This window comes from Sceloporus occidentalis, unplaced genomic scaffold (genome assembly GCF_023333645.1).
Source record: "Sceloporus occidentalis isolate IW3139 unplaced genomic scaffold, rSceOcc1.0.p SCAF_58, whole genome shotgun sequence".
NCBI lineage: Eukaryota > Metazoa > Chordata > Lepidosauria > Squamata > Phrynosomatidae > Sceloporus > Sceloporus occidentalis.
In genome coordinates this window covers 2,990,681-3,010,496 of record NW_028317038.1, presented here as the reverse complement: position 1 = coordinate 3,010,496, position 19,816 = coordinate 2,990,681, and the positions used below count along the sequence as shown (strand labels likewise).

General features: G+C 43.9%; 1 protein-coding gene across 1 annotated transcript in view; it reads right to left on the bottom strand.

The window, feature by feature from the left end:
* LOC149287624 (pappalysin-1-like) overlaps positions 1 to 19,816 on the bottom strand; it is a 506,291-nt gene that overhangs the window by 293,229 nt on the left and 193,246 nt on the right. The window contains exon 6 of the mRNA XM_089492654.1: positions 11,111 to 11,232. Within this exon, the coding sequence (XP_089348780.1) occupies positions 11,111 to 11,232 (122 nt within the window). The remainder of the gene's footprint in view (positions 1 to 11,110; positions 11,233 to 19,816) is intronic.

Here is a 19,816-nt window from a genome sequence, read left to right as displayed (position 1 = left end):
TATAATAATAGTGCAATATGTAAACACTGAAAAGAAATTTAATATGGTGTCTAATCCACTCACAAGCGGGCTGGATAAAACAGGCTCATCAAAGGATTCAGTAGAATGTTCTATTTAATAGCCTCTAAAATCTGTAAAAACAAGTGAACCGGAAATGGTGCAGTATCTTCCACAGGGATAGTCTAAAAAAGTCTGGATGCACTTACAGTTAGATGTGGGACAACTAAAATAGTAGTGTGCAAAAACGTATATAGATAGACTATCCTGGATCAGCAGGTGTTCCGGTGTAATCTCTCTTATCTTGTGTATCTCTCAACGCGTTTCTCCGATGGTTCGTCGGCTTCCTCAGGAGAAAATTCAAGAAAATAAGGAAAATTGCAAGTGTCATACCTACCCGGCCGGCTGGGGTCCCTCGGCGTCCTTCGCGCCCGTCCTCCTCGTGTGTTGCCGTGCGTGCGGCGCGCACACGAGGGGGCGTGTGTATCGGGCAGGCACGCCTTCCTGCCACTGTCAGTCCTGATCGGGCTGCCGCTACATGTCAGCGGCGATCGAAGAGACGATCCGCCGTTACACGCTCGCGGCGCCCGACCAGTACCTCTTCTGCCTGTGCGGTGCCGCCGCGTCGCTCGCGGCGGCAGCACAGGCAGAGAGGAGATTGTGGTTAGCCGCCGCGGACATGTCGGCGGCGATCGAGTGTTCGATCGCCGCTGCCTGTCCACGGTTGCTGTCTCTTCCTCCCCTGCCTGTGTGGCGCTTCCGCGTCATTCGCGGAGGTACCACAGGCAGTAGGGTTTGTTTTGGTTCGTTGTCATCGCGACGACGCTTCTCTTGCGCCGGTCGCGATGACGTCATCGTACCTGCTTTCCCGCCATTGGTCCTATTTAAACTTCCTGGTCCTGTGTTTCCTTGCCCGTTCAACGAGTCCAAATCATTGTTCTCGGGGTGTTTGTTTCGCTTGTGCCTTTTGATTGCTATTCTTGTGTACCAGACCTTGGCTATTGTTCCTTGACTACGATCCTGCGCTGCCCGTCCCGACCTTGGCTATTGGTCTTTGACTACGATCCTGCGCTGCCCGTCCCGACCTTGGCTATTGTTGTTTGACTTCGCTCCTGTGCTGCCTGCCTCGATCCCGGCTTGTTTAGTGGATTTGCTCGCCATTTCTGCATTGTGGGTCCATCACCTGCGGTGCCTGATTCCGTAACAGCAAGGACTTGCAATTCTCCTGAGGAAGCCGACGAACCATAATCATTTAAAACCTAACAGCGTTGACCTGAAAGTCCAGGGTGCTTCTAGGTCAAATGCTGTAAGTCTGGTAACTGCAGCAGTTAAAAAGTGGCCTGATGATGATCAGATCACTCTTGGCCAATAGGAGTGATATGATCATTATGGCAGCCCCTGGATGACCCTGCCCTAGAAAGAGAGAGGGGTTATCTAGGGTAATTCTGAAACCCCCACAAATTATTAATAAAAATACATAATTATTACTAGACTTGCGCATTCGTCTTCGGGCGAACATGAAAACGAGCACGAAGAGGCCGTTTTTTTGTTCGTTCCGAAGACACGCCGAAGAGAATACAGTGCCGGCAAAACGTAGGAGAAGACGAAGACTCACAACCACGAAGAATCGAAGATCGTCTTCGTTTTTGCCGCGCAGCCGCCAAAATTTCAAAAGGAGTGAGCTGATCCTCGTCTGTCCAATCAGCTCACTCTTGTGACATCATGCTAAGGGTCTCGTCCAATGCCTGTGCTGCTGTTTTTTGAATTCTGAAGGCGCCTTTATAAGACCAGAGCTTGCCTGAGAGATCCATTCATTTTTCGCTGTGACTGCTTTGGCAACACTGCTGTGCTGCATCCGAGCGTTACAGAGAGAGATTGTTCTGTTCTGTGTGAGACTGGTAAGCCTTAGCCTGCCATTTCTCTCAGTGTACTCTTCCTCACTTCAGTTAATAATTTGTTTATTTAATTTGTAGTGTATAGTGCTGTTGAGTTGACAGTGCACCCAGTGCCTCAGTGGCACTGGGGTGCCCTTGCCCTGGGCTGGCACTAGTGCCTACTGCCTGTCCTGCTTAAATAAATTAAATAATAGAATTTATAAATAATAATTTAATAGAATATATAATAATTTAATAGTACATTATAATATTAAATATATATATTTGTCAGTCATATATATATTATATACTATAGTATACTAGTGTAGAGTGTACTGTAGACATTCAAGACATCTACTAGTGTCTAATCTAAAATCAGTAATATTAATAATTGAATACATTATAAAATTATATATATATTTGTCAGTTATATATACTATAGTTAGTAATAGTATACTAGTGTCTACTAACATTCAAGACATCTATTAGTGTCTAATCTAAAATCATTAATTAATATCAATAATTCTATAATTCTTATCTTAATAGTTAATTAAATTAGCTATAAATAAAAGTAATAATGTTAATTAATTACTACTAGCGTATAGTTCAGCTAATCTTATTAGTACTGGTGCTGCAGCTCTATAGTTTGTGCTTTGTTTTAGCAACAGCAAGAGACCAAGTCAATTTTTCTTAATTAATAATCTTTCATCATTCAGTGCAGGCAGCATAGCTGGTGGCCGTGGAAAAACCCCAACAGCTGCTTCTTCTGAGCCAATAGCAGCAGCAGCAGCTAGTGCTGGCAGCCAGAGATCAAGGCAGGTTGGAGCACTGCATGTCCAGCCCACCCTGGAACAATTTGTGGCATTCCAATCCAAAAGGTCAATGCCCAAACAGCAGGCCAATAAAGTAACGCAACTGATTGGTCAGTTCATTGCTGTTGGAGGGGCATCCTTCTCTATGATCGAAGGGGAGCCTTTCAAACAATTGATGGCGGCTGTGAACAATATACAGTTCCGTTTCACTTTCAGCAGGAACATTGTCCCCTCATTGTATCGGTCCTGTGTTGCAGCAGTGAAAGAGGAGCTTTCCAAGGCTGCTGGTCAGTCATTTCACTACAGATTTGTGGAGTGCACCTAGCGGCCAGCATGCCTTTCTTTCTTTGACAGCACACTGGTGGCAGCCCGGTGTGTCTAAGGAAGCTGCTGCAGCAGGCTACCGATCTTTCCTTCTCCATGCAGAAGTGATGGATGAAAAGCACACTTCCCAAAATATTCTGCATGCAATGAGGAAAATGTTTAGCCTTTGGGTGGGAGCAGAGGCGGGCACCAATGTTGAAGTTGGTTTTGTGGTAACTGACGGAGGTGCCAATATGGTGAAAGCGCTGCGAGATGGTCATATTGTTGGTGTGCGCTGTGCAGCCCACATCATCCATCTTGTAGTGAAGGCAGCAATGTCAGAAGGAACTAATGTGGTAGCAGTAGTTCTGTCCCGCTGCAGAAAGATCGCTGGGCACTTTCACCATAGTGTTAAGGCTAGCCAACTTTTGAGGGAAGAGCAAGAGAGGTCAGGTCTTCCCGTACACTGCCTACGTCAGGATGTCAGTACACGGTGGAACTCCACGTTAGACATGCTGGAGAGGATTTTGGAGAAGCAGAGGGCAATCCATAATCTTGCCTCAGAGCACAATATTGGGATTACATCTCCATTTAATAGGGAGGATTGGACAGTGATCGCCCAGCTAGTGGCAGTCCTTAAACCATTCAGGGATGCCAAAGAAAATTTAAACTCAAACAGTGCCAGTCTGGCCCAGGTAATCCCAGTGTTCTCCCATCTAGGCAGCAAGATGGATGTGTTCCTTGAAAACCGTGAGGCTGTTCAAGGTGGCACTCTACATCCTGACGTAGCAGCCATAGTCAGGAAGCTGAAGGATCTGCTAAAAGTACACCTTGGCAAACGCATGGAAGAGAGTCCCGAAATGATGCTAGCGTGCCTTTGCGATCCAAGAATTAAGGGAAAGCTAGCTTTGAAATTTAATGTTCTCAGTAGCTACCGGGAGCAATTGGTCAACAAGGTGCGTGACTGGCAGCGTAAAATGGGAATGCTGTCCGAGGAGGGAGAGGTGCAGGAGGAGGAAGAGATGATGTAGTCTGCTACTCCTAGCAGCAGCTGCGTTTTGGGAAGTGGCACTTGGGAGTATAGTTGGACCATCTGACAGAGCTAGCAGCAGAAAGGAGAGTAGTGCTGCTGAAATGGTCAAACTTTACTTCTGTGAAGTTCCTTCTGCGCCTAATGTTGATCCTCTTAGCTACTGGGATGAAAAGAAGAGTGTGTGGCCTGCACTCTCATGGGTTGCGCAGCAGCTTCTATCATGTCCGCCAACCACTGTTCAAAGTGAGCGCGTGTTTTCTATGACTGGAAACATACTGAGTCCACAGCGCTCACGCATGGCACCTCATCTGACTTTCTTAAATTCAATCTGCCCAAGTTGGGTTACCCAGCTCTTAGCTTGGAAAGTTAATTTTTTTTCTCTCTAATGTTTAAGGTAGTTTCTCCCCCTCCCCCACACGTACCTTCACGGCCGCTGCTGCTGCTCCGATCTGTTGTTAACCCCGTATTAACCCCTGCTAGGCAACCGGAAGAGAAATGAAGATCAAACGAGCACGAAGAATGGCCACGAATATTCGCCCGAAGAGAAGACAGGAACGGGCGAATATTCGCAGAATACGAAGATTTTTTTTCACCCGAAGACGAGCACGAAGACGAACACGAAGAGCCCCCTGGTGCCCAAGTCTAATTATTACTTCATCACTTGTCAGTGACATTTTAAGCCACTGATTATTATCGGTCTCCCTCATCCATGTCAGTGGCCTAAACTTGTCACTTACAAGTGATCTGATAAAAAAAAAATATTTGAAAAAAGTTTAAAATTGAAATGCGCACGTTCCAGTTTTGGCTCCACGATATCTGAGACACATGACTTATCTATGCATGTGAGGTATCGCTGTACTCGGGGGGTGTTTCTAAATACAAATCACAAGTTGTTTAAATAATTCCATATACCCAGAGGAAAAAATACTGAAATACTGTGTTTGGGTAGAATGGGTTTGTTAAAAATTAAAAAATAAAATTACTGCAATGTTTAGGACAAAAAAATATATACTTTTGTTGAACAGTTTTTCTTTTTCTGGCCACTATTGGGGCACAACCCCCAGCATACCACATTTAAAAAAAAATTTGTTTAGAAACAGCAATGCGCATCATTCATATTTAAGTGCCAAAATAAATGAAAATATCAGGCATATGATGTGTTTCCAAAAACAGGACAAAAACCTAAATACACTTTTGGAGTGGTTTTCCATTTGCACTGGTTATATATAGTTTTTTTCCCCCTAATTTCCCCCACATTTTAAGATATTTGTCATACTTAATGATGGTTTATATATATAATTATTATTTCAAAAGAAAGCCCTAGTTGTGCTGAAAAAACAATTTATGATTTGTGTGGATGCACTAATTGAGAAGAGAGAATTTACAGTTGAAGAAAGACACAAAAAATGCTCTGGTCTTTTAGCGCAAACGTAGTAACAAAAACTGCTGCTAGTGAGAGTAAAGAAAGATATGCGAAATACTTGCCTCCTGTCTTTATTAAAATCTACAGTTATAGTGAAGGAAAAAATTATTTGATCCCCTGCTGGCTTTGTACGTTTGCCCACTGACAAAGACATGGTCAGTCTATAATTTTAATGGTAGGTTTATCTGAACAGTGAGAGACAGAATAACAACAAAAAAGTCCAGAATAATGCATTTCGAATAAGTTATAAATTGGTTTGCATTTTACAGTGAAAAAAGTATTTGATCATCTATCAACCAGCAAGATCTTAAAGGGGGTGCTCCTAATCTCAGCTTGTTACCTGTATAAAAGACACCTGTCCACAGAAGCAATCAATCAGATTCCAAACCCTCCATTATGTCCGAGACCAAAAAGCTGTCCAAGGATGTCAGACCTACACAAGGATGGAATGGGCTACAAGACCATCGCCAAGCAGCTTGGTGAGAAGGTGACAACAGTTGGTCCGATTATTCGCAAATGGAAGAAACACAAAATAATTGTCAATCTCCCTCGGTCTGGGGCTCCATGAACGGTGAGGAATCAGCCCACAACTACTTGGGAGGATCTTGTCAATGATCTCAAGACAGCTGGGGCCATAGTCACCAAGAAAACAAGTGGTAACACACTACGCTGTGAAGGACTGAAATCCTGCAGCGCCCGCAAGATCCCCCTGCTCAAGAAAGCAGATGTACAGGCCCGTCTAAAGTTTGCCAATGGACATCTGAATGATTCAGAGGAGAACTGGGTGAAAGTGTTGTGGTTAGGTGAGGCCAAAATCAAGCTATTTGGCATCAACTCGCCGTGTTTGGAGGATGAGGAATGCTGCCTATGACCCCAAGAACACCATCCCCACCGTCAAAAATGGAGGTGGAAACATTATGCTTTGGGGGAGTTTTTCTGCTAAGGGGACAGGACAACTTCAACGCATCAAAGGGACGATGGATGGGGCCAAGTACCATCAAATCTTGGGTGAGAACCTTCTTCCCTCAGCCAGGGCATAGAAAATGGGTCATGGATGGGTATTCTAGCATGATAATGACCCAAAACACACGGGCAAGGCAACAAAGGAGTGGCTCAAGAAAAGCACATTAAAGTCCTGGAGTGGCCTAGCCAGTCTCCAGACCTTAATCCCATAGAAAATCTATGGAGGGAGCTGAAGGTTCGAGATGCCAAACGTCAGTGTCACGACGGAGGTACTGGCTATGGATCCGCGCTGCAGAAAATGCGCCTCCTAGTGGAGATACGACGCTCAGCAACCAGCGCAACGGAGATGTGGGCCGAAAACCACTGATACAGCAAAGTAGAAGATTCAAGATAATTCAGGAATGAAAATAAAAAAATAATAATAATTTCCGAGGGTCAGGTAAAAGAGTTCGGGGTCACAAGCAAAGGTCAGGGCAGGCAGCAAACTACGTAGGTCAGGAACAAGCCGCTATCAATACCAAATAGATAAAGCAGGTCAAACGCTAGTGTAGGCAATAAGGCACTATCACAGGCAAAGGTGTAGTGTCAAATGAGGGTTTAAATATCCCTCCATGAAACTAGATCCTCCTACCCACCAAATTAGAGGGAGGAGAAAAAAAAAAAATGTCGCTTTAAGAAGCGACATGAATATTTCATGACGTTGAGACGTGCGCCCCATCAAGATCCCTTGAACTCTGCAAGGAAGCGTGTCTAGGAGGGGGATAGACCCGGCAGCGGCTCCTGTCAACAGAATGGCATCCCTGCTCGTGGAAGAGAAGACACCACAGAGTAAGTAACAGTGTGAGTTTGAATGTGACAAAGTGAAGTTTTTGGGATATATCTTATCGGCTGGACAGTTGGAGAAGGATCCAAACAAATTAGCTGCTATTAAAGACTGGGAGGAACCTTCTGACGTCAAGGGTGTACAACGATTCGTAGGATTCGCCGAAAGCCATCCAAGGGCCATCCTGGCGATCAGGAGCTGGTTTCTGCGGAAATCTTTTATGGAATGAACGAATCTTGGCAGGGGCATGAGCATCAGAAGAAGGAATCCAAGAACTCTCCTCAGGACAGTATCCCTTCCATCAAATAAAATATTGTAGTTGCCCCGTTTCTTTCTAGAATCTAAAATAGTCTGCACTTCATACTCTTCTTCATCTAGAATCATTACTGGCTCAGGAGCATGGACCGAGGAAGAGTATTGGTTAGTAATGACTGGTTTTAACAAAGAAATATGAAATGCGTTATTGATGCGCAAAGTTTTAGGCAGAACCAGAGGGTAGGTGACTTCGTTAATCCTTGTTTTAATTTTATATGGACCAATATATTTGGGCCCTAAAGTTCTGGCGGCTTGTTGAAGATGCAAATTTAGTGAAAAGCCACACTAAATCTGGGACAGAATGGCCCCGGGTCCACTATCCGATGCGTCCACCTCCAGAGTAAAGGGTGAATCTGGATTGGGTCGTTGTAACATAGGAGCCGTAGTAAAGGCCAACTTTCGTTTTTCAAAGGCTCCTTTAGCCCCCGGGGTCCAAGATTTTAGGTTGGCCCCTTTCCGAGTGAGAGCAATTATTGGAGCAATGATCTGAGAAAAGTTCCGGATGAAGCGACGGTAATAATTGGCGTATCCTACGAATCGTTCTACACCCATGGTGTCAGAAGGTTCCTCCCAGTCTTTAATAGCAGCTAATTTGTCTCGATCCATCTCCAACTGTCCAGCCGATAAGATACAACCCAAAAACTTCTCTTTGTCACATTCAAACTCACACTTTTCGGCCTTGGAAAATAGTTAGTGTTCTCTTAATCGTTGCAATACTTGGGTTAACATGTCGCCGATGCTCTGCCAGATTCTTAGAATAAATCAGAATATCATCGAGATACACCATAACATGGGATAGCAACATTTCATGATCTTTGTTAGATCAGGTTTTATCAACTGTTTTTTTCGTTAGATCTACTCTAAAATAGGCAATATTAACAATCTTTTTCAGGGGGGGCTAACCCGCAGCCAGCCCCCCCTCAACAAAAATTTCAACAAAATGTTACTGATTATGATAGCTCTGCGTTAGATCAGGTTTGATCAGACAAAATTTTTGTTAGATCTAGTCTAATTACTGAGATATTGCATATTTATGCTCAACTGAAATTTGGAAAAAAATTTATGGATTTTGGTAGATATTCGTTAGATCCGGTTAGATCAACAGTTTTTTCGTTAGATCTATCATGCAGGAGGCGGTATTCACAATCCTATTTTGTGTGCGGGGATGGGTATGCATACGAGTTGGCCCCCCCCTCAACTGAAATGTGGATTTTTTTTTTATGGATTTTGGTAGATATCCGTTAGATCCGGTTAGATCAACTGTTTTATTCGTTAGATCTATCATGCATAACCGAAGATCATGAGGTAAATCTCGGTAGGTGAGAGCTTCTTTTAAAGACTCATTCAGACCCCTAAGAAAGGCAGATTTCAAAGCGTTGATATTCCAGTGGGTTTCATATGCTAATGTGCGAAATTGTACGGCATACTGGGCCACAGTTCTTCCCTGTTGAATCTCATGCCTCCCGGGAACATCAAAAACAGCCCTGAATGATGCAATAAAGGTGTCTGCGTCGTCCAAAATGGGTGAGTTCTGTTCCAACAGAGGTGATGCCCATGTGAATGCTTCTCCTTTTAATACATTTATAATAAAAGTCACTCTGTTGTTGTGAGAAGCAAAGGTGTGAGGATGCGCGCGAAAATGTAGAGTGCACTGATTCAGGAAACCTCTACACTCTTCTGGGTCACCGGAATATTTATCAGGCAATGGCATTTCTGGTGCTTTAACCGGAGTACCTAATCCAGGAGCCGGAGGTAAGTAATCAGAGGATGCACCTTGTGAGACAGTGGGTGATAGATTTGTGGCCATCAATCTGAGCAGGTCTGCAACATCATCCAGTTTCTGTTCCAAAGATTGGAGCTGGGATGCATGAGCAGATAGGACTTGATCTTGTCTGTCTTGTCGGTTGGACATCCTTGCCAAGTCTGCGGGATCCATTTTTCTGGCCTTTGATAACTGTTATGACGGAGGTACTGGCTGTGGATCGGCGCTGCAGAAAAGGCGCCTTTTAGCGGAGATAGGACGCTCAGCAACCAGCGCAACAGAGATGTGGGCCGAAAACCACTGATACAGCAAAGTAGAAAGTTCAAGATAGTTCAGGAAATGAAAATAAAAAAATAATAATAATTTCCGGCAAAAGAGTAATCGGGGTCACAAGCAAAGGTCAGGGCAGGCAGCAAACTATGTAGGTCAGGAACAAGCCGGAATCAATACCAAATAGATAAATCGGGTAAAACGATAGTGTAGGCAATAAGGCACTATCACAGGCAACGGTGTAGTGCCAAATGAGGGTTTCAATATCCCTCCATGAAACTAGATCCTCCTACCCACCTAATTAGGAGGAGGAGAAAATAAGATAAATGTAGCTTTAAGAAGAGACATGAATATTCATAAGTTAGCCGCTCACGCCCGTCAGGATCCCTTGAACTCTGCGGGGACGCGCGTCTAGGAGGAGGATAGACCCGGCGGCGGCTCCTGTCAACTGAACGAGCAGGGAGCCGAACGCGCGGGCTGCGTGTCAGCATCCGTGCTCGTGGAAGAGAAGACACGACAGGGGAGGTAACAGTCAGCCTTGAAACTTTAATGACTTGGAGCAAAACCTGGTGGCCAACTACAACTGACCTCTGTGATTGCCAACAAGGGTTTTGCCACCAAGTTTATAACTTATTTGAAATGCGTTATTCTGGATTCTTTAGTTGTTATTCTGTCTCTCACTGTTCAAATAAACCTACCATTAAAATTATGTCAGTGGGCAAACATACAATATCAGCAGGGGGTCAAATACTTTTTTCCTTCACTGTAAATATCCCTCTTCTAAGTTTTATATCCCCTGTGGCTTTTTATACCTTGGCAATGACACTGCCAGAAGGGAATTCAAACAGGCATTAAAACAGTGCAGGTGAATTAACGCTTGATCCAAACATTGTTACACTTCTGTTCACAGCGGAGAGTCAAGTCTGTCTCTTATGTATCAGTGAAGATCACGAAACGCTGGACATACTATGACTTCCTAAGGGTCATGTTGATAAATTTTAAGACTTCCACCTCCCCCGCACTAATGTCCAATTGGGCATTCAGTGGGAGCTTTCCTCATGTCCCATTAAGCATAAAGACGACCCTGTATTTAGCTATACTAGAGTTCAGCGTATTAGATGAGCAAGCACCTTTGATACAGGGAAAACACCACCTGTATAAATATGGAAAATGCCCCATCCTGACAGATATAACTTTGTATGCTCATATATTATCTATTTAGGAAAGCTGACATTGCTCTGTTCTTGTGAAGATCAATGTGTATATTAATAGATGGGAAACTTTAGAATGCATGAATCTGTTATTTTATTCATGGCAGGACAACAAATCACAAGGAACAAGCTAATGGTCCAGACATGTTTCTCTGTTATGATGAAATTTCTGTTAAAGCACAACTAAATTCAGTGAGCTGGATCATTAACTGCATGATGCAAATAAAAACACTAAGTCTTGATATTTAGAGCAACCTATTTTTTACCTAGTTTCAAAAGTAACAATGAGGCATTAAAGTGCTGTTTCCACTTTCCCTTTCTTACCTTCAGCTTCCCTAGGGCTCCAGTGACCAGAAGGGTTGCATGGCACAGGTGAAGATGCGTTGGAAGCATACTGCACCAAAACACTTCTGTCTGTACATAGATGACAGGCCTTCCCCTCTTCTCTAAGAAAGCATGAAAACAAACAAGAATGCTTAATAAAGTATACATTTCTCCAAATGCATCACCTAAATCATATACCCTATCATATGTTTTAATTGTATCATAGGCATGTCAGTTGAGACACCTAAATTACTACAGCGTGTGAAACCTAAAAATGATAGGCTTAAATATGAAACAGTATTTAAACGTCTCTGTGTTTAATGTGATTATATACTAAACATGCATCCTCTATTCATTTTCATAATACAACATACTTTATAACAATGGACACTGGTGTATATAAAGTGGACAGGATGACAAAATAGGTTAAAAGAAAAGACGGGCAGTAGAGTTACTTACCGATGTACCTTGCAACAGTATACTTTTTTTTTAACTGGTTGTGCCTAGTTCCCCTTATATTTCTCACTCTGGCCTTTCCACTACAGAATTTGAGTTATTGGTGTAATTGGGGAAGGGATGGGATAGGGGCCAACCAAAGGTAAGGGTGTGATGGTGTGGAGGTGTGACGGTGTCATTGCATGGGCTCTTTTGATTTACAGAGCAGGTGAGGCATAATCTCTACATCTTGCACACGGAGTAGAAGAGATCAATCAGAAGGGAGCCAGGCACATATCTGGGTGACAGTTAGATGTGGTTGCAGTGGGGGAGGGAAGAGGGATACCAATCCAGAGTTTCTCCATCCCTACAAATTTGCCCATTTAAGTGAGCATGTTAGGGAAGAAAACTCAGATGGGTGGGATTTCTGGAAAAAGCTGTTCTCCCTAACAGCCGGGAAAGCAGCTCATTCAAAGTACAAGGGATGGAAGGGAAGCCCAGGCAGGGCAGGTTGTGGTGGTAGGGGATTCTATAATTAAGAGAACAGACAGGGTAATCTGTGGCTCTGATCGCAGCAAGCCATGCTGTCTCCTGAGCAGGGGCAACTGCCGCCCGCTGAAGTGGCTGATTTGGCCGTGCCAGGGCCATCTTTAATGCGGGGCAAAAGCCCGCAGCACCCGTGGTGCCACTGCAGACGATGCGGCTGCGAGTTTTAAAGCGGCTGTAAGACACTTTAAGCAGCCAGCGTGCCTGCACCATGCTGCTCAGTGCCTCAGTGAGGCTCTTCGTCCTGCCCCTTTGAAGACGCGACTTCCTGCTCAAGGGGGTGGGCTCACACGGAACAGTTCCTCGTGACAGGGTGAAGAACATGTTGGAGGAGAGTAGTCAGCAAAAAAGTAAGTATTACCAAAAAATAGTTGGGGTGATGGGTGTAAGGGGACCCGTATTCAAAGGGGGGCTGCCTTGGGACAACAATTAAATACAAAAATGGGTAGCTGAGGGGTATAAGTACACAACAGGGTGATTGGGGCATCAGATAAATCAATATACATGGGTACATTAACCAGTACCAAAGGGGGCATCAATACACAAGGCAGGGGGGCTGGCTGAGGATATCACATAAATCAATACACAAGGGTGTTGGTGCACAAATGCACATGGGGCAATACACAAGGGTGTGGGGGGAATACAATAAAACCAAAGGGGGGGCATCGATACACAAGGGGGAAACAAACCAGTGTGGAAAGCAATTTTTATGCTTTGTGTAGTACTGATGCAGGTGTCTGTGTGGCAGAGCCTGTCCTGGTGTATGTGTGTGTTTGGGTGTTGGAATGGCAGAGCCTGTCCTGGTGTGTATGTCTGGGTGTCGGTGTGGCAGAGCCTGTCCTGGCGCGTGTGTTTGGCTGTCGGTGTGGCAGAGCCTGTCCTGGTGTGTGTTTGGGTGTCGGTGTGGCAGAGCCTGTCCTAGTGTGTGTGTTTGGGTGTCAGTGTTGCAGAGCCAGTACTGGTGTGTGTGTCTGGGTGTCATGTGGCAGAGCCTTTCCTGGTGTGTGTTTGGTGTGTCAGTGTTGCAGAGCCTGTCCTGGTGTGTGGGTTTGGTGTGTCGGTGTGGCAGAGCGTGTACTGGTGTGTGTGTTTGGGTGTCGGTGTGGCATAGCCTGTCCTGGTGTGTGTGTTTGGGTGTCGGTGTTGCAGAGCCTGTCCTGGTGTGTGGGTTTGGTGTGTCGGTGTGGCAGAGCGTGTACTGGTGTGTGTGTTTGGGTGTTGGTGTGGCAGAGCCTTCATGGTGTGTGTTTGGGTGTCGGTGTGGCAGAGCCTGTCCTGGTGTGTGTGTTTGGGTGTCGGTGTGGCAGAGCCTTCCTGGTGTGTGTGTGTTTGGGTGTTGGTGTTGCTGTCGTGCTCTACCCAGGCTGCGGAGCCATCTGTTTCCTGGCACTCTAATTTCTGTAGGAATAAATTGAACAAATTCAAATTTTAGTTATCCAGAGATAAAACACCCTCCTGAATTTGTAGTCACTTCAGAGGACACAACTTGAAACGAGTGAGAGGAAAAGTAAAGGTATGGTGTTATTTACTCTGTTTAAATCTGCATATTTTATTAAAAAGGATTAGTGGCACTAAATTCTGGCTTCAGGCATCCCATGTATGATGACTTTTTTTTTTCACTTGAAAATGTTATTGAGATTTTCACAAGGTGATAGGAATGGTACAATATGCAGTATAGAAGTATACATAGTAGTCCCACAACAGGACTGACTATGGGTTATTGAACAATTCCCTGCATCTAGCAGGCTGCAAAGCACATATGTAAGAAAAATAGGAGAGATATAGGAGACAAAAAGAGATAAAGACAATAAAGGAAACAGCTAGTCCTCATCCATCGTTTTAACATACCAAGGGGTATGCTGATCACCTAAAATACAACCTGTTGGTGTGTGGCAGAATGTGTGATTATAATAGGCATCCCAATGTTCCCAGGTGGACTGGAAGAGATGTGTAGTGTTAGAAGCTGATTGAGCCATCTGTTCATTTATGCGGGCCGTGGTGAGTGAGTAAAAAACGTCTCGAATCGTAGGAGGGGGGCCTCTTTCGATTTGTGCGCAATACAGACTTTTGCCGCTATTAAAACATGTGCTAGGAGATTTCTATGTGAAGACCCCAGAGGCTGTGGGAACATATCTAACAGAGCTATTTCCACTCCTTCCCCCACTGGAATATAAAGCAGGCGACAAATGAGATGGAAAACAGCCACCCAAAATGGGCGGAGTACAGGGCAATGCCACCATGTATGTAACATTGTTCCAGTTTCCCCACATTGTCTCCAGCATAATGGAGAAGTGGAAGGAAACATTTTGGAAAGTTTAGAGGGTACATAGTACCAATGAAAAAGAACCTTACGGTTGGTCTCGAAATCCATGACAGCCTTTGATACAAGGCCGCAAGGGCGTGCTCCCAGACTTGAGAGCAGATAGCGGAGGAGAGCTGTGAAGTTCATAGGGATATCTGTCCCACATTGCCATAGAAACTGACTTATGGCCAACATATCTTTCAATGGAGGTCTGCAGGGCTAAGGGAGCCAGAGGAGGTCTTTCACCGCAAATGGAGCCGTCATTACTGATTCCTGATCCACCCAGGCTACCGATTATTTGTCAGAGAAAAGGAGAATTTGTTTGCGCAAGGGTTGCAGCTAAAAAGTAAGTTTTAATGGTGGGTACTCCCAAGCCACCTTGTAATTTGGAACGTTGTAAAATCTGAAGTGAAATTCGGGGATGCTTATGTAGCCAGATGAGCTTGAACGTTATGAAAAAATACTGCAGGCATGGGAATGGGAAGGGTGCAAAATAGATACAGCAACTTCAGAAGCAAATTCATTTTAAAAGAAACAATGCGGCCTATCCACAAAATCGCTAATTTCGACCATCTCTGTAGATCTTCACAAGTTCTATTCCAGAGAGGCAAATAATTTGTCCGAAAAAGAGAAGCAAGAGTTTTAGTGATGCGAACCCCCAAGTAAACAATGAAGTTGGAGCGAGTAGCAAAGTTCTTTGAAACATCACTTATCACTTGGTCCAGAAAGCCGATGTTTAGAGCTTGCGTTTTACTCCACTTGATTTTGTAATAAGATAGACAGCCAAAGACATCCAGGAGAGCATGTACATTTGGGAGAGTGATCACTGGTTCGGTAAGAGCCAGGGGGACATCGTCTGCGTAGAGACAGATTTTGGTTTCAACAGAGTGTACGATAAAACCGTTAGGGTCGCTTCTGATAGCGATCGCCAGGGGCTCCATTGCCGGGGCGAAGAGGAGCGGGGAAAGAGGCCATTCCTGCCTGGTCCCATTGTGGATATTGAAGTGTTGGGAGAGAAATCCAAAAGTATAAACTCGCACTAGGGTTATCATACAAGATGTTCACCGCCTCAATGAACTCCTCTGGTAAACCAAAGGTTCTGAGCGTCGACCGTAAATATCCCCAATGTATGCGATCAAACACTTTTTCAGAGTCTAGTGATAGAAAGATACAGGGCTTATTCAGTGTCTTAGCCATGTGAGTGATATTAATGAATCGCCTTGTGTTGTCAGAAGGTTGGCGTCCCAGAATACAACCCACCTGATCATTGTAAATCAAGGCAGGGAGCAACAAATTCAGGCGGTTTGCCAATAGCTTTGCATAGAGATTAATATCTGTGTTCAGTAAGGAGATGGGTCAATAGTTCGCACATTCCACAGGAGATTTCACAGGTTTGGGGATAGTGACCACATAAGCCTCAGACATTTCTTGGGGAAGAGTTGAGGTCTCCATAATACCAGAGAAAAGTCTGCAGAGGCAAGGAGGAAGGCTATCTTTGAAAGTATGGTAATAAAAATTAGAAAAGCCATCGGGGAGTTGGTGAAGTTCCGCCTTAATCTCCTGAAGTTGTTTATAAGTGTCAGTAGTCCAGGAGGCTTTATTTGAAAGTTCCAAAGAGATAAGACAGTTGGTTAAGTCGGTTATAGCACGCAATCTTTGTTTCGTTAGTCTAGAAGCAATTTTTATCAAATGTCCTCTGATGATTGCTTTATGTGCAAGCCAGAGAGTTGACGGTGAAATTTCTGGAGTGTCATTCTCTTGGAAGTAGTGTGTGAGTATCTCTGCTAGTTCCGTACAGATATCAGATCTTTGAAGTAGGCTGTCGTTAATTTGCCACCTAGCTGATGGGACCAATATCATTGTTAATGGAGATCTTCACCGGTGCATGGTCAGACGAGATGTGGCCTATCTCTGCCGCTTTCACCTCCTGCAATGTAAGTTTATCAACGAGAATCATATCAATTCTGGAATAACAGGAGTGGACCGTAGAGTAAAATGAGTAGTCTTTGTCCAGAGGATGTAAGATACGCCAAGTGTTGATGAAGCAAATGTTGGAACCCTTTCCCTTGACTTGTCACTGACTTCAAATACTTGGAGGATAATCGTGCTGAGGAATCCAGACTAGGTGTAGAGACAAGGTTGAAATCGCCCCCTACAATTACCCTATCACTCTTCACATTATATAGTTTAGTAAAAACTTGGTCCAAAAATATTAGTTGCCCTGAGTTCGGGGCATAAAGGTTTAAGCAAAGTGTGAGGTACACCATTAAAACAACCTTGTAAAATCACAAAACGGCCCTGAGGGTCACAGGTCTGGGACTGCAATTGAAAATGAACTTTGTTACTAATAAGTATGGCCACTGCCCGTGTCTTGCCGCATAGCCCGAGCATGAAATTCGAAGGGATATAATTTATATGCTAACAAGCGGTGGTTGGATTTAGATAAACGAGTTTCCTGGAGCATTACTATATCAGATTTCTGTGATTTGACTTCCTGAAATAACAAACAAAGTTTCTGTGGGGTATTTAAACCTCGCAGATTAAGGGATAAAACTGTGAGTGGCATCGTAGTAATGCACTAGTAGCGAGAACAGACAAGAGAAAAAGAAGAAAAAAAAAGAAAACAAAAAAAAGAAAAGGGGGGGTGGGGGGAAGAAACAAAGAAAGAAGCAGACAGTGTGAGTACATCAGACAATAAGTATACACTCTGTAATTGGAAAACCACATCTGATGAATGGTAGTAACACAGGGGGAAAAAAAACGAGAACAGAAATATTAAACAATTGCTTACACACTCGCATAATAATGTGTAAACATGGGTTATCGAGTCAAAACAAATGGTAAAATCAAACAATAAATGACCTGAATACCATAAAAAATTACATCACATCACCCCCCTGACCTTGAGAACACGGGGAGCTTAAACTGTCGGGACTTAGAGCATCGGAGGTTATAATAAAATACAATAAAGTGCCTAAGGGTAAGAGTGCGAGAAGGGAATGCGATCTAGAACCAGTGAGCGAAAAGGGGCACACAAACATTCATGTACATGTACAAGGTATACATTGGGAGAGGGAGAGAGAGAAAAAAAAAAAAAAAAACCCTCGACTTGTGTCATGTGCAACTCAATACAACAGCGAGCAAATATAAGTATTGTGTCAAATAACGATTATGTGCAGGAGGAGTGTGCCAGAGGCGTATCTACTGAAAATAGCGCCTATGGCATATATATATATAAATATTAGTCCCTGCTGCCGATAGCGGGTATAGATCAACACACAAACCCAGATCAATTAAAATTCACTTGTGATCTCAGCACTGAAGGTATATATCAAATAAACAGAATCAGACATACAAGTCCTGTATTTGCAGGTATACAATAAATATATGAAACGTAGCATCGCAGGTATAGATCAACTGAATAAGACATATTAACCCTGTATTTGCAGGTACACATAAATAATGTATGGAAACATAGCATAGCAGATATGGATCTACAGAATAACACAAAAACCCAGCTTTGCAGGTAAAGATCAATTGGAATTCACATGAAAACACGGCATTAAAGGTATATTTAAAACCCCCTAAATTACAGGCATAGATCACAGGTTGCACACCCCAAAGCCAGCCCTGGCGTCCACACTGCCCACATAGAACCTGGCCAGCACCCAGATTACACACATAAAATTTGCAATCTTTGTATATAGCCCAGCACAAGTCAACTTTGTCCCCAAACAGTCCGGCCAGTGCCATCTTTGTGCCATATACACCCTGCCTGTGCCATCTTGGTCCCCAAGGCTCAAACCTCCTGCTAGTGCCATCTTTGCCCTTCCACAATTATACATCTATGATACACAAACACTTTTACAGTCACTCACTAATTCACACTTTAATTCAGACAACTCATCCACACATTAACTCATGCTCTCCCTCATTCAGACAACTCATCCACACATTAACTTATGCTCTCCCTCATTCACTCAATGCATCCACACATTAACTCATGCTCTCCCTCATTCAGACAATTCATCCACACATTAACTCATGCTCTCCCTCATTCACTCAATGCATCAACACATTAACTCATGCTCTCCCTCAGACAATTCATCCACACATTAACTCATGCTCTCCCTCATTCAGACAATTCATCCACACATTAACTCATGCTCTCCCTCATTCACTCAATGCATCAACACATTAACTCATGCTCTCCCTCAGACAATTCATCCACACATTAACTCATGCTCTCCCTCATTCAGACAATACATTCACATATTAACTCATGCTCTCTCTCATTCACTCAATGCATCCACACATTAATGCACACTCTTTACTTATATCTACCCCCTCTCCCTCCCCTATCACTTTCTACCCCCATCTCCCTCCCTTATCACTTTCTACCCCCCCATCTCACTCCCTTATCACTTTCTACCCCCCCATCTCCCTCCCTTATCAATATGCCGGCATATTGCGGCGTTGCTGGCACCGGGACGGGGGTAGAGGGCTCGTGGAGGAGAATGAGGGGCGCCGAGCGCTTGCTAGGCGCCCCTCTCTCTCCTCTGCATAAAAAAAAAAAACGGCATTTAAAAGCCGCTCACCGGCGCCCCCCTTGAGATGGCGCCCATGGCACGTGCCATGGCTGCCATACCCTATATACGCCTCTGATAGAAGCACAGGGTGTGCAGCTGAAACAAGACCTGTGAAGTAGGACTAGTAACATCCATATAATAGAAACTAAAGCCTTGTGTGTACTTAACTTGTGTAAAGGATCTCTGAAAATGTAACACAAAAAAAATAAGTAAATAAGTAAAAATATGTTGAGATACATATAATGTTGCAAACAGAGTATTGGCGACAGGAATGTATCAGTTCCCTGATATAGGAATAGTGGCTGTGTCGCTGAAAAATAACTTATTATGAAGAGTTAGTAACAGCCATATAGTAGAAACCTAAAACTCAGTCTCACATAAATTCACTAGAGAACATCTGAAAACATGATATACCACTACTATAAACATATATGAAAGCATGGCGACATGTATGCATAAAAAAAAATCCTGACCTCTCACCCTCCACTATGACATGTCAAACGGCATTTCAACTTTTTAACCCTTCAACACCACTCTGATAGCGTAAACAAGAGAACTTAATAAAGAAAGGAAAAAATGAGAAACCAGATGTAGGTGAAACAGAGGTTCTCGGCATACGTGTCATACAGCCTCAAGGTGTTCATCACGCAGAACCGGAGAGAGGAAAACAAAACACAAGGTAGATCCGCACAAGTTAGGTAGAGCCAGGTAAGAGCTACGGGTGATTCTGAAGACTTCCCCTTCTCCTCCAATTGCATGCGGGAATAGTGTTGTCTCGTCAACTTCTGCCTACTGGGTCTCATCGACTCCTCTCCCAAGGTGGAATGAGGGGGA